The following is a 24,121-nucleotide window of genomic DNA, read 5'->3' on the forward strand; positions in this document are numbered from 1 at the left end:
AACCATCGTGGTAGTTGTTTTCCTGCACATCTGCTGCATATCTGATCTTTGGTCAACCAAACCACCTCCACATCACTGAGGTAGCTCCTCTTTCAGGCACTAAATCCTCATGTGAGCATGAAGTTGATGCTGCCGTGCTACTTTTGCTCTCAGCCATTGTGGTTTTGTGTAAAGCAGGGAGTGTCATACGTCATTGCGTCTCTGCACTGTAATATATAGTGAAATGACAAATTTATATCTTTAAAAAAATTATACCAGCACCGACAGCACACCCCTAACATAAACACGTACTTAAGTTTCAATTTCTCTTCTCTATGCGTTCCTCTCACTCACTTCCCCCATGCACTTTTCCCCCACCTTTTTTTGTTGACTGCATTTAATTTCAAATCACTGCAAACAAAAATAAATAATTATACTGTTATCAAGAGGTCTCTTGTCTACACCATGTGGTAGGTCACCTGTTGGGCTTGTTCCCTTAGAGCTGGTCGCTTGTTTCTCCTCTGGCTACCAGTAACCATCAACTGCCTGTCAACTGAAAGCCTAAAGTTTTACTAAGTCTTTCATGTTTCACTCAGAGGGAGAGTTTTTTGGTGGCTCAGGGAGATCAATGTCAAGACAGAAACTTCTGTTTGTGTGAAGAAGCGAACAACAGAGCTCGCTTATAGATTCTTATTGTCTCAGTAATTTAAGTTCTTACTCTCGTCCCCCTTTTTTTCTGCAGCCCTTAGGAGTCTCACCACCAAGTGACACCTATTAGTGTAGTCACCAGTTCCCATCTGTGCTGCGTAGAAGTGCGTACATGAGCATGTCATGTGGCAGCTAAACATTTAGTCAGAGTGGCAGTGTGAGCGTACAGATGGCAGTGTAATTAGCTGGTCTGCACCCTACTGCTCCCCGTCAGCAGCGTGGAGGCCTCTGAAACAACATGGAGGGACCCAGTTAGAGAAAACAGACAGGGAAGGAAGAGAGAGACACATTTCCAACTTTTCTCCCTTTTTGGAGTGCGACAGGGCGGAGCTGCTGGTTGTGAACAAAAGTTTAAACAGGTAAATGAAATCCTGGTGGATAGTTTAGCTACTCTCTGAGGAGATTTTGGGTTTCTAGATACATTTCTTAAATGCATACCTGAGACTGATTCTTACTGTGAATTGTGTTATCATGGTAAGGGGGTTACTGCTTCAACAAACCCCTTTGAGTGGTGCTCGTGGCCTAGCTCAGTGAGCTGCACTATTGATGCAACGATGCATCTAGCATTTGGGTTTAAGTCAAAATCTCTCAACCACTCTTGAATTGACTGTTGTGTTTTATGATGCTTTGATAAAACTGTTTACTGACTGAAGTATCCCTCTAACCTGATGTATCTTACACTATATTGGGTTGACTTTTTTGTTGGGTTGCCGATGCACCATTACAGCTTTTTGAGTCCCTAAACCAATACCTCAGCTTTAGTGTCTACCAACCCTGATTCAATCTGATACCAGCATTTTTAGCGTACTCTGTTCTGTCTGATTTTTTTGGAAAAAAAAACAAACAAAGACAAACTGCTTAGTCATTGTACTTTTCTTCTTTTGTGATATTTCAGATCGGCCTAGCAAAAACGCACAGGCCTAAAAGCAAAGATGACCTCGTACCTGCACATGGTTGTTGTAAACACAGAGGTGCGCAGAACTGAGTTGAGTAGATCTGCCTAGTACCTTGGCCCTTTGTCACCACAATTCAATCTAACTTTTTGAGTCTGTATCGATACCCAATACCATTTGCTGCTTCCCAACCAATTTGATATTTACTCTCAACAGCAGTGGATTTGATTTACATTTAAAGGTTGTATCCCTCACTAATCCTAGAACTGTTACCATTTGTCCAGTACTTACAAATACCCATTGTTCTCAACTGCTACTGTACTTCAGCCCCGTTTTCACTAAGCTTTTCAGTCCGGTTCTTCTTGGCACGGCATGCATTTCACTGTGTTTCCGCTGACCAATCCCTGGACAGACCCCCCTAATAACCGAGACGAGCTGTCACACTTTTTGGCACCCTTCCGTAGAGCTGAAACGATTCCTCGAATGATTCGAGGTACTCGATTACAAAAAATACTCGAGTAATTTTCTCCGCCTCGAGGAATCGTTTAATTTTTAAAAAGATCAAAGAGTGGTAATTCAAATAGAGCTGAGGCCATATTAAGAGAGTTTTCAGACCCCTCAAGCTACCTCTTATACAAAATAGCAACAAACAACAAATCTAGCTTCTTTTCTGGAGTTTGGAGACTAATGGGTCATTCTACGAAACGGGTGCCATTTGGGTCCGCAACATTTAATGAGATGTACAAAGCACAAAAAAATGTGTCAAAGTGTGTTTACAGATTTTGGAGCTACCAAAGCAAGTGCTCTTATTGACATGCTGTATCAGAAAATTCTTAAAGGGAAAAAATTTTCATTCGAAAAATAACTGCTCTTTAACTAAACAAAAATGTATTTTATCTGATTACTCGATTAATCGATGGGATTTTCAGTAGAATACTTGAATACTAAAATATTCGATAGCTGCAGCCCTACCCTTCCGTAGGGGTGCCAGACTAAACCGGTCTGATCTCAGAAGGTGGAGCTACAACACTGCAGACGGTTGATTGGTCAGAAGAATCATCACTTACTGTGTGACACAGTAAGTTGTCTCAGTAATTTAAGTTCTTACTCTCGATTAATCGATGGGATTTTCAGTAGAATACTTGAATACTAAAATATTCGATAGCTGCAGCCCTACCCTTCCGTAGGGGTGCCAGACTAAACCGGTCTGATCTCAGAAGGTGGAGCTACAACACTGCAGACGGTTGATTGGTCGGAAGAATCATCACTTACCGTGTGACAGTGGCTGTATTTCTCCTGGCCACACACAGACTTCTCTGACACAAAGAGCGACATGCCAGTCACAAAGAAGACAAAATGCTGGGTGTCTTTCATCGTTGCTCTTTGTTAACTGTGTCACGTTTTTTTTTCTTTGTTGGATTTATTAACGGGGTACACTGTGTTGTGCTGCTATGGCGTCACACTATTATGTTACTAATGCGGCTGTCGGCATCCAGCTTACATGCCGCCTACCGCAAGGGGACACGGTTAGCTGTGGAGACACAAACAGCAATAGGCTTAACCCAGCCAACTCGTACCAAACCGTACTGATCTAAACGTGGCTTTAGTGACCTAAAAGCTTAAGTTGATGTTTGTTTGTATGCGAACATGCTCTGCAAAGAAAGTGAACTTCTGTTGTAATACACCTACTTTACATTGGCAGTTATTTCCAGCATGTACACCAGTGTTATTATGCAGCTAAAATACTTCTTAAAGCTTTTTTTGTGTGTTTTTGCATGGTGTCTTTTGAATAGTATCTGCAGCTATACATAAATGAGTGTAATTAACAGGTGAACAAATCTGCCGCGGTTTGATTGAAGTTTTCGGTTGATATTTGTTTAATTTTTTGGTGACAGAGTAAAGTGAAAATGTTGAAGGTCAAAAAGTTTAATGCATGTGGTCAACAGGAGGTTGTGTTGTCTGTTGTAATGTGCAGCTTATTGGATTAGAGGACTTCCCTCTTGGAGTCAGTTTGCTGTGGTGAGCTGTGGTTAGACCACAGGCATTGATTATTGCTCACAGTTATAATTGTGAGGTGAGATAGATTCAAAGTTACAATATTTAACTTATATAGCAGACAAATGATTAGTTTAATTTCCACTGATTAATAGTTCAAACTTAAAATTCAAACTTTTACTCACCTTATGTCTCATGTTGTATATGACAGTACTTCATACAGATTTTTATTGATGGTAGTGGCGTTATTGAGAGGCTGTCCTCAGAAAATGAAACACATGTGAAACTTTGTTGTTTTTTTTTGTTTGCTTCCTCTGGTCATAACTTTATGAATCACTCTTCAGAAGGGACTCAGGGTTGAAGTGTTGTGTGTTTAATTTAGTGCTGTGGGAACGCTGACAGGACATTCTTAGAGACAATGGTTTGGACTGTAGCGTCTCTTATTCATTTTCAAAAAGCCAGGCTTTAACTATCGTCTGTTTTCATGAACTAAAATCTGTTTTACATTTTCTACACTGATTTGAAAAATGGTCTGTGAAATGTCAGAAAGGATGAGAAAGTCAGCCACAGTCTGAGACCATTTTTTTAACTTAACAAAAGAAATCAAAGGAGAGACAATAAATACTGAGGTGAAACAGTGTACGTCAGTAAAGTCAGCCTTGATTAATGACTGATACATCAGTTACTGTTACTCCGTCTAGATCTGTTCATTCCCAGTCATACTTTTCCTGTCAGCCTCCCTCTGTCTCTTCCTGCCCTGTCCTCTACATCTCTCCCACCTCCACACTTATCACGAGCTGTTGTTTGTTCTCAGACGCCACTTTGACCACTGATCTTGTTTCATAAAGTCTAAGTGCAGCTTTGCAGTGACAGACGGAGCTGGAGAGGTTTCATGTCGGTCACACTGTGTTTGAGCAACACATCCAAACATTGCAATCACGTCATCGTGTTTGGTTCGTACTTTCCAGTCCAGCTGCAAAATTAGAAATCTCTATTTTTGGAAATTCTCTGGTTGCATATGCTGGTTTCTCTCTTCCCTCAGTGGTTTCAGCTGGAAGAAAGGAAGCCCGCAGTTATGATGAGGTGATAAACAGAGTGACACTTGTTTGGTTTGGACGACTTCTTGTCCATTTTAGTCTATATTTGGCCAAGTGACTGTAACAGGGTTGGGCTATGATGATTTTATCACTAAACAACTGTTGGCTTTTTGTTTTGTTTTCTCCAACGTCTCTGCCCACGGTGGATTTATTGATCTCATTATCTTTTAAGCTTCATCTGAGGCCGGAAGATACTCTCATATCTCCTCTCTTGAGCCCGACTCCACTTCTCCTTCACTGAGGGGAAGTGGAAGTGAGAGAAATGAAAAAAGGAGGAGGGAGGCTTTAAGTACAAAAGTAACAAGTCTTCCTCATTCACTCTATTCAGCTGAGGCCAATCTTGTTGCTTTAATGGGGTGCAGTCAGCTCTTCAGCCTGGCCATTCAGGCAGAGCTGTAGCAGGATGCATATTCATGCACTGCTGGTCTGCAGCTTGTGTTACAATGCACATACAGTGCAGCAAAGAGGCTGCCAATGAAAGGGAAGAGGATAGAGACAGAGAAAGTGGCTCTGTTTCATTTAGAGGAGCTGCGTGGCCTCATGGGGAATAATTAATCTTTGCTTGCAGTGGCAATATGTGTGTGGGATATGCATAAAAGGGGGACATGCAAAGTGATAAATGACTGCAAATCCAACCTTGGTTCACTTCATAATGTTGTCAGTGACGTCTTTGTTGTGTTTCAGTTACATTTATTTGCTGTTTTTCATGATTAATAAATTAATCATTCTGTCTTTAAAGGTAGGGTCTGCAGGAGTTTTAGTGACTTGTTAGTAAACACAAATTCAAACTGGGCTCCTCCTCGGCTCAGTGCCAGCAGCAGCGCACACCCGCTGCATCCAACAGTGACTAGGTGAACACATTCACTAGCCCAGCAACCACCTGCAGCATCGCGTTTCTGCGTGGGTGAAATTCAAGAGCCTTGCATCTGACTTAACATGTTAGCACAAGCTAATCACGGATATCTGACATATACCTGGTTAGCAGAAAGCTAACTTGCTCTTGGTCCCTTGCTGCTCTCCAAGTGCCCAAAAGCGATTGAAAGTCAAGCCAAGCTTTACTCTCCTAAGGTGAAAAGCTTTATGTGTTTGGCATTTAGTTTTGCTTTGGTTGTTCTTCTTGCTTCGTGCCACATCCACTGTTGTAGCTACTTAGGTTAGCTTCTTCCACTGGCTAATCAACATGCAGTCACAAAGTCACTTTGCATGTTGAGCTCTGTGATTGGCTGATGTAACCACGCTGACCCTCCGCCAAGACGCATTCCAATACAACCAAAACATCAACTTACAGGCTGAGGTGAGGGTTTGGGGCTGACACAGACACTGACAGGCAAGTATAGTGGCCCAGAAGAGACGATTAAGCAGGATTATTCCTGTAAAAGCTAGCATTTTATTTTTTTAAGGAAATCCTGCAGACTCTATCTTTAAAATGTAAAAAAGTTGATAAAATTTGATTTTTTTCAGAGAAAATCTTTTAACAGCTTTATACAACATCCACATTTGCACTTTTTCCCTTTTTTAAATAACAAATTTCTGAAATGTGTAATTCTTGCGGTAAACTTTTTTGACAGTGAACCAGCTGTGCAGTGGGACAGTTTTTAAATACAAAGCAGATCTGCTTACTGTCGTTGTCTCAAACCATCTTGTTTAACCTTTACCCCATTACACATCTCTGTTTTTCTCTCTTAAATGTTGCAGGCCAGCCAGCTGGGAGTTTACAAGGCCTTTGTGGACAACTACAAGGTGGCGCTAGAGACAGCAGAGAAATGCAGCCAAGCCAATGGCCAGTTCCAGAAGATATCTGAGGTATGTTCCCTGTTCCCTGTTCTTCAGACGCAAAGAGACAAAGGGCCTGTGTTCAACAACATTTTTTACAAGCAGAGGGAGAAAAAATTGATTTCACAAAAGTGTCAGGATTTTGTGATTTGCATATCAAAATCAGGATTCATTGTTTAAAAAAACATTTTTTGGTCTGTGATTATAAGCTAGATTGGAAAAAAAGTTACAATTTTTCTCCAGCAGAGGGCGAAATGTTTTTCTCTGACTCCAGTGATGTGTATTTTTTGGGAAAATATGGTTCTTGATAAAGTCTCTAGATGTTATCATCATAGTTCAACTTTTTCACACGGACTGGTGTTAGAAAAGCAAACTAAAATTCAGAAATTTGAAGAATTTCAGTTTAAATCGAATCAGCACCCCAAAATTGAAAAAGAATCAATGTCATTTCCCCCCTCAATGACCAATCAGAATCAAGAAGAAGGCGGGATCTTATACTAATTTTGTCAGCAACACAGGACGTCTATAAAGAGCTGCTGCTAGCGTCAGGACACAATTTCTATCAATACGTTTTTTGTTGTCTTTAAAAATACTTAGTCTAACCAAAGCAAATACGAGGCATCCAAACATTTCAGGTCAGATTTAGCAATCGCTTTCTGTAACTGTGGCGTTAGGAGCTTCCACTGCAGGGAACGCTTTGGCCACAGGATCTTATGGAGCTGCTGGCAGGATGTAAAGAGAGCACATCTGAACGCCACACTTGCAACTCTCCTTCATAAATCCTTGGCATTAGTTTATTTTCAGATATGTACATATGATTAATGTCAGTTTTTAACTTAAAGAGGCTGCATCATCGCATTAAGACAACATTGAATCATAACTTTTAGATAGAAGGATAATTACGCACCAAATGATGCTGATAAGTTTGATAGAGACTCAATACTGAACTCTTTTCGATTCGTCTCTGCTGCAAGGTCACAGTTAATTGTGTGATGTTGTTCTTGTCAAACTCTTTCTGCTTCACGGTACAATACATCTTTTCTCTCCCGCATCACTGAAGCTTAAAGAGGAACGTGTTCCCTTCTTTTAATTAAAATACAAGAAAATCTATTGTTTGTTATTAGCTGTCTTGATGCATCACATCTATTTTCTTTAGTTAAATGAAAGAGAAAACAAAAGCTCATGAAACAACAGAGCAGAGGGGAAGCAAGGTGAGATCCTCTTTTTGGCAGGAAGCAGTGATGTTGATGGGAAATGTGTTCCTCATATGAGAAAGGTTAGCTTAAAACACAGTCAGCAGAAATGATTTACCTCATCACTTTGAGCCTGTTAGTATCTTTATAGAGGAGCAGCATTCAGCTGAAGGTTTGAACTACCTGAGGTCTACATGACATCAGATATCATGGTGGATATATTTAGAGATTAAACAGGGAGGGGTGCCCAGGAGTGCGAAAATCCCCCTGTTTGCTATAAAGGAGTTGGAGGCGTTGAATAATGAGCGATGGATGTTACTTGTGATAACCTTGCAAGTATCAAACGTGCTAGCTTTGTGCATGGACGCATTTCCACAATCTTGTGCTTTTATTGAAATATAAATGACGGGGTGAGCCGGACCCAAAGCCTTTGTGTTCATTACCCGGCTGTGTTTAATTCTTAATAGTGAGTGGAATAAACTCTGCAACAAGGGTAATTAATTCTGAAGAGCTACAGCAACAAGATCACACGTCAGATCACATCAACCCATGGAGAGCAGCGGGACACGTTCATAGAGTTTAAGATTTCCCTTCTTTCTGTTTGGAAGTACAGAAAAATGTTACCTTCCTGTCGCCTTAAAAAAATAACACGGATGATTATTTTAATGTCCTCAGGAGAAACTTGAGATTGGTGATTAATAGCTGACTGGTGAACTGCACAGAAAAGAAAACAAGAGGAGACGGGGGAAGTTAAAGCACATAGGAGCTGTGAGAAAGAGATGACAACCAAATTAAAAACAGAAACAAACCGCAACACAGTATGAGCTCTGGCAGCCTTACAGTACCAGTTAAGTCTCAAGTAAAAACACTAACAGAAGAATAATAGATAGAACATTACACAGACTCCTCTCTTATTATATTATTATTATCTCTATGAAGATAAACAGCTGGATCACTGAAGTTATAAATTAATGAAATAATCTTCAATACCTAGACTCAGCTTACTTGTGTCTGGACTTAGCAGTTAGGTAATAACTGGGATAACATAAAGTGAGGAGGTGGTCTGACAAAATAGCAGGGATGCACTGATCCTGATCCTGAAGGGACCAGTGGTGGCTGCTGGTCAGTCAAGGAGGGGAAGCTCATTTTTTTTCCGGCCTACATCATAAATTAGTTTATTTATTGAAACATAAATTCTACCCTCCGTTCCTTTTCAAGAAAATGATCTGTGACCCTGTCGTACCAACCAGGTGTTTTTTGCAGGGATTTTATCAGTGTTCTCTCAACACTCGTCGTTTTTAAGAAAGGTAAAATTGAGGGGGATTGATAAAACCTCCGGATCAGTCCAGAACAACTGAGAAGATGCTCCGGTGGAGGGTTATACTTCAAGATCGCTGACTGGCTCATTTCACTGTCAATCAAAAAGGGATTCAGCCTCAGACAGATCATCCAATCATCATGCAGAAGCTCAGCGTCCAGGCCAGCCCACTGCCTCATAGACCCCCAGAGACGCTGAGCATCTGAGGGCGGGACAAAGCCCAGCGTTTATCCAATGACTGTCCAGTTTCCACAGTGGAACAACCCACTCTATGCTTCCCTGCTGAAATCAGAAGACGCTCAGTGTCCGTCTGTGTTAAAGAGCCGAGATGCTGCGGGATGAATAAGAAGGAGGTTGAGCCAGTTACCTGTGGTAGGAGCTGATTCTGAACAAAAGATGAAGAAATTCTAGCGCAGATTTTGTCAATGAAATGTACACACAGCAGAACATATCACCACTTTTTTAGGAACATTTTAGGGGAAGCTGAGCTTCCCTTGCAGCCTTAGAGCAATCGCCACTGGAAGGAGCCAATCCATGGTGCCGATCCAGACAACCAGCTCTGTGTCTTTTTTTAACCTACCCTCTTGGCTACTTGATTTGAAATGTAACCTCTGATGCTCTGATAACCTCTGATAACATTCTTTGTTTTTTGCTGCATCACCAGTCTACAGGGTACAAAAGTTTATAATTGAAGCTTTGTATGGCTGGTAAACATTTAAATATTTTATAGTTTAAATAAATATTAACTTGAGTAATTCCTTACACTCCTTTTTCACCTTATACCCAAAACATTACCAGTCTTATCCCACAGTAGGGCGTGAAGGTTATTATTTAACACTGGTATGGCATTGGTATCTGTATCAGTATCAGTATTGGTTGGTAGATATCGGTATTGGAACCAGAAAAATTGGATTGGTGCATCCTTACAAAATAGACTTCCCTGACTAAACCTACCTGCTCACTGTCTGTAAATCATCCCTCACTAAAGGGATCTTACTACTCTCCTGTTATAAGCCTGGATGTATGGTGGATATGATGGCGGGAGCAAGCCGTAAGAACCCGACAGACAGAGCAGGACCCGATGAGGGTTCTGTCTTACCTCGAAGCATGAGACACTACATTATCCCTTATATAACACATAAATCATGTTTCCATCCTCATGTAGAGATGTAGACGTGTGTAGGTGGCTGTAAATATAATTTCCTGCGAGGTAAACTTGAAAAGCTCGCTCGGTCCAGCCTCCTTCAGCTGTCTCCGTCTGCTGCAGTGACCCTATACTTCTTCATTAGTTCTATCAGCCTCAGCCAAGCAAGTGGAGAGCTGTGTGTGTGTGTGTGTGTGTGTGTGTGTGTGTGTGTGTGTGTGTGTGTGTGTGTGTGTGTGTGTGTGTGTGTGTGTGTGTGTGTGTGTGTGTGTGTGTGTATGAGAGAGAGAGAGCGCCTATGATTAATTAAATTGATCTTTCTTCTCCTCTGTTTCTTTTAGAACCTCAAAGTAAAAGGACCTAAAGACTCCAAAGATTGCACCACAACTGTTTCTATGGAGGGTAAGCATATGTTCATCTAAGTGTGTGTGTTCATCTAAGTGTATGTGTTCATCTGAGTGTGTGTGTTCTTGTCTTTGTGTGTTTGTGAGAGCGTGCATGTACTTCCGTCTGAGCTGACGTGCTGCTTTAAGACTCTGGTCCTGCCCCTTCCACTTGTGTATGCAGTGGCGGGCTTTGGGAGGCAAAGTGCTGTGTGTGAGCACTGAAACACACACACGCACACGCACATACTCCTGCTCTCTCCCTCTCTTTCTGTCTGTCTCTGAGAGAGAGGAGGCAGCGAGCAGGAGGACAGAGTGAGGAGAGGAGATGAGGGATATGGAGGTGCTTCTGGTCCTCAGGCTGTGTTGTAACTGCACATACGGTAACGTCTGGCATGATTTCACTTCCTAATGACCTAAACTTGGAGTGTTGTTGTTGCAGCCAGGATGTTATCAGTGTCGATTCTGTGCTGATTGGCAGTGCGCTGTGTTTGCTGTGGAGTTGGGACAGTTATTAATAAGCTGCCAGGATGAGTCGGGACTCCTGCATGTCTGGTTTTTGGAGCTGTGTGAACTCATCCTGACGGTTTCAGCTTTAATTTGATTTTTCTTAAACACTAATTTTCTGCAGCCCACGCAGCCAGTCTTTAAAATGAGTTTCTTTTGAAGTGTTGGAGTGATGTCTTCTGGCTGACTGATGAACATGCAGCTCTTTGGGGGTTTCTTTGTTTTAACTTACAGAACATATAGGAGGAAGGCAGCATTTTGTGACTCTTTAAAGGCAGGGCACGTTCAGCCTGTATAGGGACTGCTTGCCCCAGACTGCTCCTGATAGAGAATACTTATCGCCAGAGGATCGGAACAAGACTGATCTGTGTGTCAGCTAGTGTGTGTGTGTGTGTGAGTATTTGGAGGCGTATTTATGCCGTCACTCTGCCTGCGCCTGTCAAACTTAAGCCTCTTTGGCTCGATCGAACGAGCCAGTGGACTTTTTACTGCAGGTGAAAAAACGAAGAGGTGAGGTCTCTTTAAATCATGCACTGATGAAATAACATGATGAGGGAATGATTGTGTGTCATTGTTCAGCTGAGAGAGGTGGGTGTGTGTTTTATGTGTGTTAATTATCAGCACCATGTACCTGTGAAGAGTCTGCTAATTTATGCATTGCAAATGAGGAAGAATTCAATTATGTAGGTGGTTAAAGGAACATTTGTTTCTCATCTTTCTGCTTAGACCCCACTATAGCTGACTGGATCCCATTATGTTTCATCTTAGTCTCTTAACAGAAAACTGACCATGCTTGTCTGCTGTTTGGAGCCTGTCAGATAGAAACTGTACTTTTTTAGCATTTCCTCAGACCAAGTCGTGTAGGAAACAGAGTGTAATTTATAATTAAGGTCAAAAAACAGTCTGGATCTCAGCTTATGACTATTTTGATAGTTATCTAAGCATCATTTATTGAAACAATTTATCAACTAACAGCATAATGACCAGCACAAATATTTGTGGATTAAACTTCAGGCTGCCCACTCTTAACCTTGCAGAGCAGACGGACCTGCCTGATTCAGTTTCTGAAATCCTGCAGGTCCATCTTGCCAGGCTCCAATGACCAACGATTTCACTCAGCTAAATTCTAAACGGCCCAATCAGGGAAGAGAGGCGGGAGCTGTGGGAGCAGACATGACATCAGCAGACTTTTGTACTTGTCAGCGTTCCTTTGATTCTTAAGTTGAATTTATAAAAACGGAAGCTGTCGTTTAACGCCTTTTTCACAGCTGTTTCTCGTGATTCAGTAGTTGTTCATCTATTGTTTCTCAGAAGCATCGGCTCACATAAGCTACGTCATACCGTGGCTTGATGTGGATTGGTCCGTGGTGAGTGTGTTAATCAGAACGGTCGTCCAATCACCAGCTGCAGATTTTTTTAAAAGTCCTGCCTCTGAAAACAAATCGGAAGAGCTGCTACACACGCTACACAATTTCACATGACTGCTTCACCCTAAACCTATAGTTTGAGGTAACATTTGGCAGACTGATAGAGATCTTCAAAGAAGCTCACATAATCAAATTGACTCCAGAGAACCATCAGTGCCGTCAGTCAGCCATTCTGATATGTTTTCTGTCATTAAGGAACCAAAACAAGGAAAATGATATGAGTAGCATTTCAGTTCAGTTCAGTTTGCTTTGTCTCTGTACGACATGTATTTTGTGGTGTTTCTACTGCCCAATCCCAGAACAGATCCCCAAATAACCACTTTTTGGTACCCTTCTGTTAGGGTGCCAAAAGCCTCCTGTCCATCAAGCAATCCGGTTCGGTTCAGTACGGTTTGGCACAGTTTGGTCCAGTTGAGCCTGATCCTGTTTGCGTTTCCACAGCAAACTGTTCCCCCTCGTGGTAGGCAGCGTGTAAGCCAGATGCCGCAGCTGTTAAACAATAGCGTGACGCCGTAGCAGTTTACCGCGCTATTAAATCCAACAAAGAAGAAAAACGCGACACAGTAAACAAAGAGCACGGATGGAAGACATGCTGCATTTTGTCCTCTCTGTGACTGGCATGTAGCTCTTTAATACAAAGTTCAATCAAGCTTTGTTTCAGAGAAGTCTGTGTGCCGCCAGGAGAAATGCAGCCGCTGTCGGGGTAAGTGATGATTCTTTTGACCAATCAACAGTCTGCAGTGTGTTGCTCCACCTTCTGAGAGCGGATCAGTTCAGTCTGGGACACCTTGTCTCGGTTGTTTGGGGATCTGTCCCGGGATAAGTCAGTGGAAACGCCACAAAATGTGCACCGTACCGAGAAGAACTGGTCTGCTTGGTGGAAACGCGGCTAAACATACCAATCTGACTCCAGAAGGTGGAGCTACAACACTGCAGTCCGTTGATTGGTCGAAAGAATTGTCCCTTATCGTGCAACAGCTGCTGCATTTCTCTTGGTAGCACACAGCCTTCTCTGAAACAAAACTTGATTGAGCTTTGTATCAAAGAGCCACGTGCCAATCACAAAGAAGACACATTGCTGGATGTCTTCCATCGTTTCTCTTTGTTTACTGTGTCACGTCTTGTTCGTTGGATTTATTAGCAGGGTACATTGTGTCACGCTGCTATGGCATCTTGTATTATGTAATTGACGAAGCTATTGGCATCTGGCTTACACACTGCCTACCACAAGGGGGCACAGTTGACTGTGGAAACGCAAACAGGATCATGCTTTGCCAATCCAACTTGTACCAAACCATACTGATCTAAACTAGGAGTGCAGCGATCACAGTTTTCTAGCCGATCACCGATCTTTGAAAAGCCTGATCTGCCGATACAATTTTTATTTTCTATAACTGACAGCATATACCTTCAATGTTCCAATCTTATTTTATTAAAAATCATTGAACAATACTTGTGAAACAATAAAAACTTTATGTTTTAACTGAAACAACCAATCAAGTGTCCTGAGTTTGAGGTTCGATCAGCTGGCCGATCAATCGGTGCATGTCTACTCTAAACTGGACTGCTTGTTGGAAACGAGGCTCTTGTCTTTTCGATGCAGTTTTGTTTGTGTTTGCCTCCTTGGCAATACTCAAGATTGCAGAGGCTCCAATGCAGTCAGGATTTGTAAAATAGTTGTATTGGCTTCACACACCTGAGAAATATTTAGACCCATTATTGGTTACAACAAGCTCTAAATCAGTTCACACCCCCACGCTGACTGAGTATCACAGATCAGGCCGGAAATCTGAGCTTAAAATTGTCTGGTGTGGTGATAGAGTCAATGATACCCCACATTTTTGGCAGCCTTTTTTTGTCTGCATTTGGAGTTAAATGATCCCAAACTTTGGATTTTTAAAGAGGGACAGGGTTTCACCAGCATCTTTGCTTTTCCTTGGTTAATCTCAGCAGAGACATTAAAGATGTGAGAGGACTCGCCCCTCTAAACCTCAGCTGAGGGGACTGATCTTATGCTGAGGGGACTGATCTTAAGCTGAGGGGACTGATCTTATGCTCTGTCAGCAGAAAAAAACATACATGATGATATTATGGCCTTGTAATTGCCTATCACATCCATGGGAAAGGAGATTTCATAGATTTCTGTTGACATTTATGACGAGTTTTCTCTGACACTCGCGTTTAACAACACTCTCAGGACTGTCTGCAGCACATGCAGTAAAACACCACAGCTGAGAAACATTCATGAATTAAAAAAACGTCTTTTAAGAGAGTACCTCATTACTGTCACATCAGGACTCTCAAACATGCACCGTATGAGCCTCATGTGGGGAGTCATCTCATCATGTTTTGTATCAGTCTGAAAAGTTCCCTCACAGCCTGGTGCTCAGACATTATTGTAAAGCAGCGTGACATTGGCTTCATATTCCCTCAACAATCAGTGTTTGTCAGCACCCAGAGCAGCTTCTTTCATTACGGTTTGTATTATACTTCCATAATTACCTGGTGAGGTAATCAAGGGATTCCTGGGCCAAACTCTGAAAGTGCAGCTTCCTCCCTCTTCTTTCCTCCATCATGCTGCCTTCCTCCTTTCCTCTCCTCTCCATTCCCATCCATCCTTGTTGTTTCTATATGATTGAACTGGACCGCCGCCAAATAGAGTGACGTAGGCTTTTGTGTATTTTCTACATGGCAATAACTCAATTTGTCAGGCTTTTTTAGAATAAAGCGAAGCTCGCTGTTATATCTGCCCTCACTGCTCTGATGAGTTGATTCATAGAGAAAGACAAGCACAAAGTCACGCAAACATCTGACGTCCTGTTTTACATGTTAATTGGGACTCTTGCTCCACTTGATGCAGCCACTTTTTCCTCTTTTTTCTTTAATCCATATTTGTCCCTTTCTTATTAATCATTGTGCTTCTTTTGTTTTTCACCCTCCGTCACTCTCTTTCTGCCCTTCTCGTCCTCTGTCATGGCTCATGCCTGTCGACGGCGGCTGAAGCCCTGCCAAACACTGTAAGCAGGCGGTTTGTGTGTCCTCTGTGTGTGTGTGTGTGTGTGTGTGTGTGTGTGTGTGTGTGTGTGTGTGTGTGTGTGTGTGTGTGTGTGTGTGTGTGTGTGTGTGTGTTCAAAGACCTCACCCTCATGGTCTGTCTCTTAGTTAGCAAGGATGAACCGCATGTCCGACAGCTAAGTTGTCAAGGCGACCTTGAGAAGGGGACCAATCAGAGGCACCTCTCTCTGTGGCAGGTCATCGACTTCCAATAATCGCCCTTTTCTGTCTGATCCTCTGTCTGATCCTCTGTCTTCTCATGTCTTCTCGTCAGTCCTGACTCTTGACTGGACCTTGAACTTTGCTTGTCTGACCAGATTCTGTGAAATGCTCTTAATGAAAGCATGCACTCATGCTGCACTCATGCTGTTATAGCACATTAACGTCCCTCTTCCTACAACACTTATGCCGTCCCTGGAACTATTCAGCAAATGACGGCATATAATGGCCTAATTATTCATAATTCTATGGTATATAGAAAGAAAAGCACGCTGTGAAAAAAGGAAAAAAGGTGTCAGATTTTATAACCGATCTTTCAATGTAGGTTTAAAACATTAGAGGATCAATCTGTGAACACAGCCGCTATCATCTGGAGACAAATATCCCCACTACTTGGACTGCTACTATAGCTATTATAAGACCTATTATATTTTGCTTTTCCATATTTTATAAATATAACGTAACAATGCTGGATGTGCAGACAGAGCATGTGCAGATTCTCAAACATCTACATTATTTCTATTTTGTAGAAATCTCTCAGTGTCTGTAAACTGGTCAAAACAGTGTGTGATAAAAATATCACAAGAGCTTCACCAGGTCATCACATAAGGACGTCCTAACTGGTTCAGAACACGTTGGAGGGGCTGGTCTCAAACTCTAATTTCTGCTCATAACTCTGCCCCCGATAGGCCTCCAGAGGGAGCCTCCAAAAGACAGCAGCTCAACAGGAGTGTTGCAGACAGAGGCTGAAAAACGAGCTCTTAGTTGTTAACCACTTTAAGCTGTACGGGTGGTAAAGAAGGGACTGTATAAAGTTTTAAAGGTCCCATATTCTGCTCCTTTTATGCAGTTTAATATGGATCATTGAAGTCCTCATGAAATGGTAGAAACATGTTTTGGTCGAAAAGCCAATAAATCAAGCACAGCAGCATTGTTTCCAGGCTCTCATAGCCCCTCTGTTCAGAACGCTCTGATTTAGTGGACGTGACCTTCATATGTAAATGAGCCACCGCTGATACCGCCCCTCTCTTCAAAGAGGTACTTAGGTACTTTTGTTAGTACCAGCCAAATTCCATCTGTAGTAATGAGTACTGATTCACGAAAAATTAAACGGCATCATGTTTAGGTACCTAAACGCATCCTTGTGACTGTGAACGAGTGGAGGAGTAGACAATTTTCCATATTGGAAGGTTATATATTGAAGAATAAATATGTCAAATTCAAAAACTTTGTGATTTTATCAATAAAAAAATTAATATGTATTACCTCAAACACACATGAAAGTACCGTAAATTAGTACCGTTGAGTACTGATACCGATTACCAGATACCAGGTATTGGTACCATATGGTTCAAATGTGAAAGGTACCCGTCTCTATTTGTGAGACACATCAGGATTAATTTTCCACCCTTGTGCAGACGTCGGTTTATACAGATGGTTAACTGAAAAGTTATGATCTTAGACAGTAGACTTAGAATATGCTAGACTGATTAGCCAATGTAACAATGCTAGCCAGAGCAGCATTTGTTTGTTCCCCAAAAGCAGTGAAAGTTTATGTAAACATCAACATCATCAACATTTTGTTTGAAAAACTCTCAGAGACCATGGATAGGACAATGGCTCAGGGAGTTGAGAAAATGTTTTGCTATGAAAAGATAACTCACATTTTGAGAAAGAAAATGAAAACTTTTGATAAAATTTGGGCCCCTTTTACCCAGCTGTTGAAAAATTTTAATGTGTCAGTTACGTTATGAAACCAGAACAATCAGAATAGGGGACCATGGAGACAGCTTGAGACGCCTGGTCCGCTCTTTTGACTGTTGCGATGAAACAAATGTGTGGATGTTTTAATCAGCTCTAATGCTTATATTGATATGTATTTATGTACATATGTATATCTATAAAGATGTAGGATTGCATGATTGATACACTCAAAATCTAACAGACAACGTAGAAAAAAAATTGTTGCTTGTCTCCCTTAAGATACCTCTTCAGATTATTGTGATGGGGACTTTTTTTAAACATTGCCCTAGCCTAAATATTGTTATGATTTGTGCTAACTTTCTCTATATTTTTATCATTTTGTTTAATTTTTTTTAATATACATATTTATTGTCTAGTCCTATTTCCCCATTGCTAAAGCTATGTTTTTGAACATTTGTGTGATGTTCGTCACTGGGTGTAAATACTGTTTGATAATTAATTTATTGATTAAAAACACACATTTCATACTCTGGTTTGTGGCCTAACACCTTTAAAACTAAAAACAAAGCAATTGGCCTAAACAAATGTTGACTGGTAAATTGGCTCAACTATTTATCAGTGTCATTTTTGTATCCTCCCAACACAGACATGTTTTGCGCTGTGGTTAACTTTTTTGTCACTGAATTTATTAGTGAAAATCTAAAAAAAAGTGACAGACCTTACACATGATGGCAGTTCATACAATTCAAACAGCTTCTGCTTTCAGTGTGTGGAGTGCACCTACAGAGGTCAGAGTCTACAAAGCCTGGGCATGCCCTGGCTGAAAGACATGACAAAAGGAAAAGCATCAGCAAAATGATGCAAAAATGTCATTAACTCAAAATGCACAAAGTGGATAAGGTGTCTGTGTCAGTGGTTGGGTGAATGAAAGACGTGTGGAGTGTGTTTTATGCTTCCATGTGGAGCTTCCTGAGTGTCTCACACACACTCAGCTGCTAACAGCCAGCGCGGCTGCAGACTGGTGTTTCTTGATGAAGTCTTTTTAGTATTTCACACAGGCAGCACAAAGTAGGACACAAACAATCAATGCAGTCGATGTCCTGAACCAGGGAACCTGCCGTCACCTCATGTACTCAGATGTTCTGTGCTGAAGTCTGATATCTGAATTGTACCCAAACTAACCTGGAGCCACCTCCCACAAAGCGGCTGAGCCTGAGGTGAATACAGACCTGCTCATACATATAATGAGAGCTGCTCACTGTGCCCGTCCTCCTGTTAATCCTCCAGGAAGCAGCAGCATTGGCTCAATGAACCACGACCACTGGTGGGCTCGCAGTGGTAATGACCAGAGGGTGGAGTAACTTCAAAGAGCATCAGCAAGGCCCTCTAGAAGATTCTCTTTGGTCTTATACTGTAGCTGTATGTGTGTACATATACTGTAAGAGTGTGTGTGTGTGGAGTGTGTGAAGTCTATCAGACGATCTGAGCGTGCTCCCTGAAGGTTTCTTTCCTTTCTTTTGGATGAATGAGAAAGAGAAAGGGGACAGTATACTTTAAATTCAGAGTACAGGAGAGGAGAGACGTATCTTTACTCCTGTACGTTGTTTAGTGGTCTAAACAGATCGGTGTAACACAGTTTGGACCTCTCTGTGGGAGCACAGCCACATCCCGCCCTGCATACAGAACACACTTCCTCCCGTCTCCCCGCTCCACTCGGCTAACTTTTCTCTCCTTCTGTTTAAAAATCAGCTGCTTTAAGTCTTCACTGTAATAAATGCAGATTAGCTTGATCACAGGGTGGAAAATTGTCAGCTGGTTTTCAGTTTTTCAAACCCTCGTGGGTCTGGCTTGTTTTCATTACATACCCTTCAGTTTCTTCTTTATGAGTGCATGAGCGGAGCAACACGATTATACATTTTTCTCTCTTTCAAGCTTCACGACACTGGTGGCGTTATTATTCTGAGACCTTGAGACGCTTTTGGCATTTCATTACCTGACGGCAGGAGTCTGACAGGAGGAACCAGCCTCCTACTCGCTCCTTCTCTTTTTATAAACCTATACATGTTTACGTCTGATTCGTCACTCCTCGGCGACCTCACATCAGCCACCTTTCCTGCTGCCCATCTCCCGCTGCACAATCCTCGTCTTCATTTTATTTCTGTCCTCCTGTATGTGGGAGTTTCTCACCTAGCGCTGACATGTATGTCAGACCTGCTGCTGTTCACACCAACTCAGCGGTGAAACCGTCCCACGGGGAAAGCAGCCAAGTTTGATGGTGGAGGCTGTAGTTGTGATTCAGAGATTGGAGAGATGGCATTTGGGCAGTGTTTTATAATCTTTTTATAGATGCATTCTTGTTTATATTTGCATGTGTGTGTTCAGTAGAGGGTCCAGTGTTCAGACAGGCTTTAGTTTACCTAGCAGCAGCTTAAATATGCAGAGGAAGCAAATGGTTTCTGGACCAATAGGAGGCTGCGGCAGCAACCAGAGGTGGGCTGCATGTTAAGCAGCCTGTCTTTGGACTTTTCAGCTTGAGCCTGTGTGCCAATACCTTCATCGTGCTCCAGCAAACTGCTGTCCTCCTTCACCTCCAATCCACAGAGCAACACACACACTCATATTTAAAGACTGTAATAAAATGATCTCTGGGAGGTCACAGCTCAGTGGATGAAATCCTGTGTTTTGTTTCTGTGAAGCTAAAATATTAAAGTTAAACATGTTATCACTCACACATCAGGCGACGTGTTCAACTCAGTGAGAGCTAATTGAAGGAGTGTGTGTCCTTGTTCGCACAGTGGAAATGTGACCTCCTGTGTGTGTGTGTGTGATCAGTCTTGTGTGTAAGCAGCATTGACTCACACTCCTTCTCTTCTCTTCCCGCAGCTCTGCTTTACAAGCCCATCGACCGTGTTACCAGAAGCACCCTGGTCCTTCATGTGAGTAAACAGCTTGTACTTCCTGGGATTTATTGCATCGCTGCAGCCAGAAACTCTTTGTGTGTGCCAGTGTGTGTGTGTGCAGATTCCCCATATCACAAGACACTTTACAATTTAGTTTGCACAACTTTAAACCTCAAAACTTCTAAAATTGATCAAAAAGCCAATACAGACTGATTACTACAATTTGACCTCTCTCCCTTTACATGGACATCATATGACACCCCTTCCCTTATAAAATGCTCTTATAGAAATAAACTGTGGACAGTCACTGCTTGAGATTAGTAATACAGTTTGAGCTTTTGCTTCTTTGTTTAAAATTGTCATAATTAATAATTAATGTCCTCTTTACTCTTAAAGCTCATGTAAAGAAATTTAGATCTGGTGCCAAATATGGCCTTAATAGATCTTGTTCATTTAGAAGTGAAAGTAGTTATTTATTTTTTTCTAAAAACCTCGGCCTGCTTTGTTTTTTATTTATCAAGTATTTGTAAAAGTCATCAATCAATTGTCCTGCTGGATTTTTTTTTTTTTTTTTTTGCTTTTGTAGCTCATAGGCAAGCACCCGCACTCATTTAAATCTATCTTAAGTCCACCCGCAAAAATGTTCTCACAGGAACTTTAAATACACACACAATACTTAACTAAAAAGTTGTGGTTTTATGAATATAAGTTACAGAAATCCACACAAGAGCTGAAGCAAAGTTTAATTTGCTTTTTTTTCTAGCTGTGCGATAAGATGTCAGGATTATCTAACTGTGCTCTGTACTTCAGGTGTTTCTGTTCTCACTCTGAAAACAGGAGGGCCTGAAGGTTCATACAAAACAAAAAACAACACTGGACTGGATTTTCTTTGGGCACATTTAAGATTACACTATTCATTCTTGTTAAATAATTGAACATTTGTTTTAGATTGTTAGACTCAAGAAAATTGAAAAAAGAGTCCTCAAACCAATGAAACCAAAGGGTTTTGTAATGGAGTTGCACAAAATATTATTGTAGACAGAGGTTGTTTGGTGTTTGATGACATGATTTTTTTAAATGACATATATATGGCAGATTTGTAGTTTATAGCAAACTCCAAACTTAGAAAACTTAGTGGGAAACTTTTTTTTTTTAATCCATTTTTAAGATTCTTTTTTATTTTTATTGTTGTTTAGCAGGGATTACCGAACTCGGTACTTTTGAAGGTACTGACCAAATTCTGTCTGTAGTACCGAGTGCATAGTCCCTGCATTGGTCTAAAAATACCTCAGAAATCTGTTCCCACTCACACTGTCGCTGCAGACACAATTTCAGTTTAAGAATATGCCATGTAATGATAAATTGATGGTGAATTCACATCGAATCAAATGGTACCATGTTATGTATCTAAACACATTCTTGTGACTGTGAGAGAGTGGGAGAGTAGGTGATATGCCATGCTGGACTTGAATACAGGATTGAAAGTTTATATACTGAAGAATAAATATGTGAAAACTTGAAAACTGTAAAGAAAAACTTTGAGATTTTATTTGTGAACAAATTAATATTTATCACCTCATTAAAACCCACAAAAGTACCCAAAATGGGTACTGTCGGTACTTTAGGCATGATTTATGTCTAAAAGAGCAGCAGCAGTTTAACTTTAAAAAAAAAACTTAAAATGCTTCATTTTTCTTTTATTTGAAGATGAGATCAGTCTTTCAAACCAGAGGAAGTCCCTACTCCCTACTCACCCTCTTATTGATTTAATGTCAAACAAAATTAAAGGTGTAGGTTTTGTGTCTAATATGTAAAAGAGACTTCAGGAAGCTAGGCTACCTCATATGGTGTGTGACAAAGGTCTGGAATTTGGACTCGTAGCCATCACATAAAACCCATTAACTGGGATAGAGTTTGGAAAAATGTAGCTTGCTCATGTGAGTGAGGAAATATGTCTGTCGACTAGTGTTGATATGTGATCTAAACTTTACTCTTATTTTGATAATACAAAAAAGGTCATAAAAAAAGCAAGCTGGATCATCACATTGGAGAGGACTCCCTCTAAATTAATTAATAGATTAAAACCATTATTACTGTGATTAACACTCAGACTATTTTAGACATCACACTCTGTAATTACTGCATCTAAACATGAGTAAACTCAAGGTATCACTCATTAACTTTTGTCTTGATCATCTACTCCACACACAAAAAGCAAACCTGATTTTCTTTGACGGGTCACTCCCAGGCTGAAAATGATGTCATATTAAATATCATGTTGAGTATAATGAAGATGAAACTCCCAGTCAGACATGCAGAGATGCCTGGATGTGTGAAGCTGCCTTCCAGGAAAGTGTTGAATTGACTGTTTGCATGAAGCAATCAGAGCAAGAAGATGCAGAGAGCATTCACGGTTCAGTGCCTGTTTTCCACAAAGGTCACGTCCCCGTCATTCACACAAACGAAGAGGATTTGAATAAAATGATTGGGCTGGTTTTTAGGAAGAAGACAGACAGTTGCTCTGTAGTCAGCTGTCCTGCTCACCAGTCTGCTGCACTGATGAGAGAGGCTGCAATAAAAACAAGGAAATGAGATTTTCAGAGATTGCTTACGCATTCAATAGGAGGGATGTGTGGATGTGTTGTGCAATTATGTCTGAATGAGATGACAGAATTGAATCTTCTCTTTATGGCTCAGTGGGTTTTTGTTAGAGCGTTATGCATAGCTGACAATAAACGGAAGTCAAAACAACTGAAAGATCTCACCGACTGCAAGACGTCTGGAAACTTTAGAGGAACAAAGAAAGACATATCCTGATTCAGATCAAGCCTCTGTGCTCAAACGTTTCCATCAGATAGCTCATATTTACTCTCTCTGGATATTATCCTGTTTTCTGTGCTTGTGAAGTAGGTTGAAGTTAAATGTTTTTGTAACCACATGTTTTGTGTGTGTGTGTGTGTCACAGGATCTGCTGAAACACACTCCTAAAGATCATCCAGACTTCCCCCTTCTGCAGGACGCTTTGAGGATATCTCAAAACTTTCTCTCCTCCATCAATGAGGAGATTGACCCTCGCAGGACAGCTGTCACAACACCAAAGGGAGAGGTGTGTGATCTTTGATTTTATGCAAATGAATTTATATGTCAATAAACATTGAGTGGCTGTTATGACATTAAACTGCAACTACCAGTTCTTTAAGAAACTCTTTATTTTTACACTCATCATCATGGCATTAAAACTGACTGTCGAAACATTAAAAACAGACCTGAGTCTGCAGTGGAAGTCCCCGCATTGGTCTTGAAATACCTCAGAAATCTGTTGTCAGTCAAACTGTCACTGCAGACATAAATGCAGTTTAAGAAGGTGCCATGCAAAGATGAATTGATGGTGAATTGACATTAACAATCTGTAGCCTCCCTCAGTCGTATATCTCTTGATTTTTGCCAAAACCTCTCATTGTTTGACCCCGGTTGCGTTGATGTTTTTGACGTGTCTTGTTCTCTCAGGCCCGTCAGCTGGTGAAGGATGGCTTCCTGGTGGAGGTGTCAGAAAGCTCCAGGAAGCTACGGCACGTCTTCCTCTTCACTGATCTGCTGCTCTGTGCCAAGATGAAGAAAACTGCTGTAGGGTGAGGAGTTTGTTTTACTGCTCAGTCTTTATATAGAAACAAAGAGTGGTTTAACTATTGACAGTACAGCACGTCTCCACCTCCTCCTGTGTACTGAAACCATGCAAAGAATCCCCCTAGGATGGACGCTGACACACTGTGCTGGTGACTTGCTGCTGGCCAGTAGAGCCTGAAAACAGATGCCGCTCCTCTCCTGCT

At 41.3% G+C, this 24,121-nt stretch overlaps 1 protein-coding gene across 3 annotated transcripts in view; it reads left to right on the forward strand.

Moving 5' to 3' along the window:
* The window catches only part of abr (ABR activator of RhoGEF and GTPase), a 207,245-nt gene that overhangs the window by 103,450 nt on the left and 79,674 nt on the right, over window positions 1-24,121 (forward strand). For all 3 annotated transcript variants that reach the window (XM_074671740.1, XM_074671741.1, XM_074671742.1), the window contains 5 exons: window positions 6,368-6,475; window positions 10,442-10,502; window positions 20,278-20,330; window positions 23,260-23,400; window positions 23,802-23,923. In XM_074671740.1, coding sequence (XP_074527841.1) covers window positions 6,368-6,475; window positions 10,442-10,502; window positions 20,278-20,330; window positions 23,260-23,400; window positions 23,802-23,923 — 485 coding nt within the window. The remainder of the gene's footprint in view (window positions 1-6,367; window positions 6,476-10,441; window positions 10,503-20,277; window positions 20,331-23,259; window positions 23,401-23,801; window positions 23,924-24,121) is intronic.

This window comes from Halichoeres trimaculatus, unplaced genomic scaffold, assembly GCF_033239565.1.
Source record: "Halichoeres trimaculatus isolate MK-OKI-2021-1 unplaced genomic scaffold, fHalTri1.1 fHalTri1_scaffold_6, whole genome shotgun sequence".
Classification (NCBI taxonomy): Eukaryota; Metazoa; Chordata; class Actinopteri; order Labriformes; family Labridae; genus Halichoeres; species Halichoeres trimaculatus.